The sequence below is a fragment of the Papaver somniferum genome, chromosome 6 (assembly GCF_003573695.1).
Source record: "Papaver somniferum cultivar HN1 chromosome 6, ASM357369v1, whole genome shotgun sequence".
NCBI lineage: Eukaryota > Viridiplantae > Streptophyta > Magnoliopsida > Ranunculales > Papaveraceae > Papaver > Papaver somniferum.
The window spans coordinates 73298819-73304085 of NC_039363.1; the positions used below are offsets into that span (position 1 = coordinate 73298819).

The 5267-nt window shown below is 36.2% G+C and overlaps 1 protein-coding gene across 1 annotated transcript; it reads left to right on the top strand.

Annotated features, from left to right (window-relative positions):
* Positions 1-349: 349 nt before the first annotated feature.
* LOC113287986 lies at positions 350-4431 on the top strand. The gene is made up of 2 exons (XM_026536899.1): positions 350-3196; positions 3430-4431. The coding sequence occupies exon 1, from the start codon at positions 1865-1867 to the stop codon at positions 2918-2920; it is 1056 nt and encodes a 351-aa protein (XP_026392684.1). The 5' UTR covers positions 350-1864; the 3' UTR covers positions 2921-3196; positions 3430-4431.
* The last annotated feature ends 836 nt before the right edge of the window (positions 4432-5267 follow it).

Here is a 5267-nt window from a genome sequence, read left to right on the forward strand (position 1 = left end):
TGATATGAGCCTTGTATGAACCTTTTGGCTAATTTTTAGAGTGCTTGTGTGATTAAAAATTAGTCGTTATCAACAACGATCGATTCAAAGGATGATCTAGTGGATTGAACATCTCGAGGTAGGCGAGGATTGTCATCAAAAGAGGTGGAAATCGATAACGAACTCTCTTATAGTCATTATTGCTTTACAAATCTATCTTTTGTGAAATGCATGTATATGTTTGTTACTATATGATAGTGTATGCATGTATTGTATGTGTATAATACAAACTAGTTTTATTTTACATTTTGGGATGGGATTGGATCTTTAGAAACAACTAATATCTGTATTTTGGAAGTATTTACTTATTTTCCGAAAAGTGATTCTTTCCATTGACTGTAAAGTGGTTACAATCTTTACTTATTGTTAGCATGAAAGGGAGAAGGTTTCCTTTTGATTGGTGTGTGATGTGGTTGCCCAAAAGTTATATCTATATTTATGCGCTAAAGGAGTGAAAATTGCTGCCAACTAATAAATTATTTAGGTGTGTACTCGTGTCACTGAATTATTATTTTCCCTATTTCTGTACGGGCAGCGCATGTCTCATGCATGGATGTTTACTGTTCTTTTAAATTACTTTCAAAAGCTATTATATTATGTTTTAGTGTTTAGAGAGAATGATTTTGAGAATCTTATATAGGATTGTTGAATTTACGCGGGGACGGTAAAGGGGGCTCTCCACTGTGTAAGCACTTCGATCAGATATAATATTGTTGCCATTAGATCTCTTTAGATATTTGATATGTAGATTGCGCGTAGAATAAGGTACCGGTAAGGTACATATCGTTTATGACTTGAGGACGGATACCTCATGGACGCTTTAATGATCATTGAAGAATCCGCAACAGTCATGCCTTGCTACTGCCATGAACCTTAGCTTCATGACAATTAGACCAGCAGGTTATTTTCGTAGTTTTCTTAGTAGTTGAGGGGTAGCTTAGGTATAGTTGTTTGTGAGTTGATTTACAGCCTTATAAGCTGTGTTGTTTCTTTGAGCGGCTATCAAGGAATTAATCAAATGAAATGTTCTTTCTCCCAAATATCGTATGTTTTCTCATCCCCTCCTCTACTTCGTCTCATTTTTCTTCTAACCCTCCAATTTCCTCTCTTGTTCTTCAATAATCTCTATCCTTAGAGATCTAGAACTATTTCTGTGCTAATTTGTAACGTAGATAGTTACAATTGGTATCATAGCGGTCGATTCTGAGACTGCTATCATGAATAAGTTTGAAACTGCACTCCTCTCTTCATTGAAGACGATTATAGCTGCTGAGTTCAAAGCTTTCAGAGAACATTTGTTGAACAATAAACTTGGATCCGGTGATGATTTAGTGAAAGCACCATCAGATTCTAATTCTCAAGCTGATTTGAATAAGATTTTCAACAACAAATTAAGTTTCAGTGATGGAATTGATAATACGGGTATCAATTCACAATTGATAACTGATGCTGGAAAATTGAAGTCTGGATCTGAAGACACCGGTTTAGTTGGACCTGAGTTAATTCATTCGAAGGTGATTGAGGACGGGGTTGATGTAAATCGATTCCACATGATTCAAGTGATTCAAGTTCAGTAAGTCAATTATTTCAAAATTCTTCAACTCCTAGTCCAGCAGATGAAGGTAATTTTCGAACTACACCAATAATTGGTTTCTATGGTGTTGATGGATTTGGTATTGTTAATGAAGTTCAGAAATACAATGGAAATTCATCGTCTCTAGCATATCAGGAAGGTAAACCTTCCATTCCTAGTACTCGTTTCGTGGTGGATTCTCAAAGTAAAAGCGTTGCATATCATGAGGTGAATAATTTCAGTACCTTAAATATGAATTATAATGTTGAACCTCAGCAGTTTGAGGATTGGAAGCTTAGTGATGGAGATAACATGAATCGACTTACTTCTGTATGTAATACTTCATCTAGTGTTTTCTATATTCGAATGATATTTGATCGAGAAGGGTATTTTGATCGATCTATCTTAATGAATAAATACAATGACCTATTCAAATTTCTCAAGATTTCTTTCATCATACAGAATTCCCAAATTACCGCTATCAGTGTTGTTTTACCTAGTTCTAATCCTTCCAGAATGATATTTGATCGTGGTAAAAAGTTTGTAATCTGTGAGATGTGTTCTCATTGTGCTAGGAGAAATATTAAATTCTGTCCTGAGATGTTTATTTCTTGTTTGATTAGTCCAATGGAGAAATATGATGAGGAATATTTTTATGATCTTATTCGTCAACATGGGTACCAATTGGATTCCAGTTCTACAAATTCAGTTGTGTTTGTATTGGTTAAAGATGGTGACTGCTATGAGTGTGAGAATATGTTTGCGAGAATGTCAGACAGAGGTTGTATCAGCAGCTATGCTTGTGAATGTTTGATGTTTGATCATTATAGAGTGCATCAACCAAACTTGTGGAATTCTTCTTTGGAGGCGCTAGTTGCAGCTAGTTTAAAATTATTTCAGAAATTACTGAACTACATGGGAAGCAATATTTATGAGCTGGTTCATTTGAATGCAAGTAGTTATGTAATTGGTGCGGATGTAGTGCTTGTGAAAACATCTCAAGGAGGTAGTGAAGATTGTGACACATTGGTTGCTGACATAGTGCACTCAATAGATACTGTAAAGATGAGATATGGGTTTCTTGAAATGTTTATTAGTGTAATGTGCAGTTGGAATAGTGAAGAATGTCTCTATGGCGGCCAGGAGGTTGCTGGAAAGGTATTTGATCGTGGGAGATTGCTAAAATTGATTACAAGATGTATAACTGGTAGGAGGAATGTTTGGGTTCTCATCGAAACATCTGGAGTACATAGCTGTATGGTTGTGGTGGTGATGGATGGATTGTTGGTTGGAAGGAATTCTTCGTAAGGACAGTGGGAATCTGGAAGATACTTGGTGGTGAGTTGTTAGACCAAAAGTATACGGAAGTGATTGATAAGTTTGTATGGGAGTTTAAGGATACTATGTTGGTTGATATGGTAGTATTTTATATTGGTGCATTGCACGTTTATGAGGATGTTGAGTTGAATAAGCAGGAATTCACATTCAAGACTCGGCGGGAATTCTTTATATTTAGTTCGGACTTATGTACTGCTGGTGAAGAAGGGTTGATTATATTAGAGTTTACATCTGGTTCAAAAACAGGTTATTTCTTTTTCAATTCAACACTTAAGTTCAATCATGGAAGTATAATGTCGAAACAATTCAAGCACAATAACCTTCGAAGGAAGCGTCAAGTGCTTACTAATCCAACAAAGTTGGATCTAATACAACTTAATTTCCTTACTGCAAATTTTCAAGAGTTGCCAACTGCTTTAAATATGCTACTCAATTCCCTTAACACATCTTACTCAGTTATTGTTGGTAATCAAGCGCAGATATTATTGTTTATGAGAAGTAAGAGCGTGGTCCGGAACTTGGAAGTGGGTAGTTGCGCAACCCATAGACTGCAACTGTACAGATTTGTTCGTTTATCTCGCAATCAACATTACTATCCATGGGAGATCTCCAAAATTATTGGGAGAACTGTAGAAGGAAAAGAAAAGGTTGTCAAGTCCATGATGTCAATATGTGCAATTATAATGAAAGAAGGTATGGAGCAGTACGAAGGAAAGCCGTTTTTGCAGAACAATCTTATCCCTGTAGAAGTGGATCTTGCATTCGGTTGGCTCCACAATCTTGGCTGTATGATTTTGTTTTATTCATGGTGATGGGATTTGCTTTGTTCCTCTCGACTGTGTGCAGTACAGGTAGCACGAGTTGGATCATTCTGGTTCCAACAACTATCCTTGCAGCAATCCACCTTATTACATTGTATGCTGACTGTTTAAATAAACACAGAGACACCATATGTTCCTTCTGCCAGTTATACTCATGCGATTATGGAGTGCTTATACGAGAAGGTAACCTAGAGATTTATTTTCATGCCTTAATTGGTAATGAAGATATATTCTTTATGTTGGAGTGTGCTTATACAGTCAGTAGCATTGCTGTTAAGAGCCTGAAGACCTACCAGACGGTGAAGATGAAGAGAGTGGGCTTGTTTACTGAAATTCCAAGATGGAGGTTTGCGCTCAGTTATATTTTTCTGGTGGGCCTTGATGCTGAAATTGTTAACTGTGTGCTCTACCGGTCAAGCTCATTTTATATCCTTGAGGACAAGGATGATTTGAAGGGGTAAGATTTGTCATGAACCTTAGCTTCATGACAATTAGATCAGCAGGTTATTTTCGTAGTTTTCTTAGTAGTTGAGGGGTAGCTTAGGTATAGTTGTTTGTGAGTTGATTTACAGCCTTATAAGTTGTGTTGTTGCTTGGAGCGGGTATCAAGGAATTAATCAAATGAAATGTTCTTTCTCCCAAATATGGTTTGTTTTCTCATACCCTCCTCTACTTCGTCTCATTCTTCTTCTAACCCTCCAACTTCCTCTCTTCTTCTTCAATAATCTCTATCCCTAGAGATCTAGAACTGTTTCTGTGCTAATTTGTAATGTAGATCGTTACAGCTACTCCGAAGGAAGACGTCGGTCAACTATTATTTATGTTGTGAATGTGTGCCGGTTTAATGGTTGGTAGAACTTTATATTTCAGTACAACTTATTATTTTAATATGGTTTATCTGTTTTTCCGCGTTTTATCTTTTTTAGCAAAACATGCATTGTCTTTAAATCATTCTAGTGATTACTCGAAAGTTAGTTGTTATTTCTACTGGGAACCCTTCAGGATGATGTGCTCACCCATTCCCACTTTCAGTTTCAGAAACAGATTCAGATCAAGTTGTGCACGTGGCGATGACAGTTTCGAGGAGTTGGTTTCATTAGTTGGTTAGCTTCCGCTATGTTTATTTTGTGTTTATATTCTATTTGTAAATCAACTCACTATTAAATATGTATCACTTTAGAGGAGTTCTTGTATTAATTTCAGAGATGGTTTAGATTTGGGTTAATCTTTGTTTAGAACTTCTTTCTTAAAGCATAAATAGATGTTTTTAGATCGTTAGTGCCTCATTTTATAGTTAATCTCTTGGATTAGTCAGCTGCTAGCTTAGGGGGTGCTACCGACTTGGTATCAGAGCTCACTATTAGATATTACATGGGCAACGATAGGATTAGCCAGTGTCAGTTAGTAAATGAGATTAGTTTATAACTGGGTTGGGTTTGTGAGATAAATCTTAATTCACTAAAAACAATCAAGAACTAAAATATTTTTGAATTAAA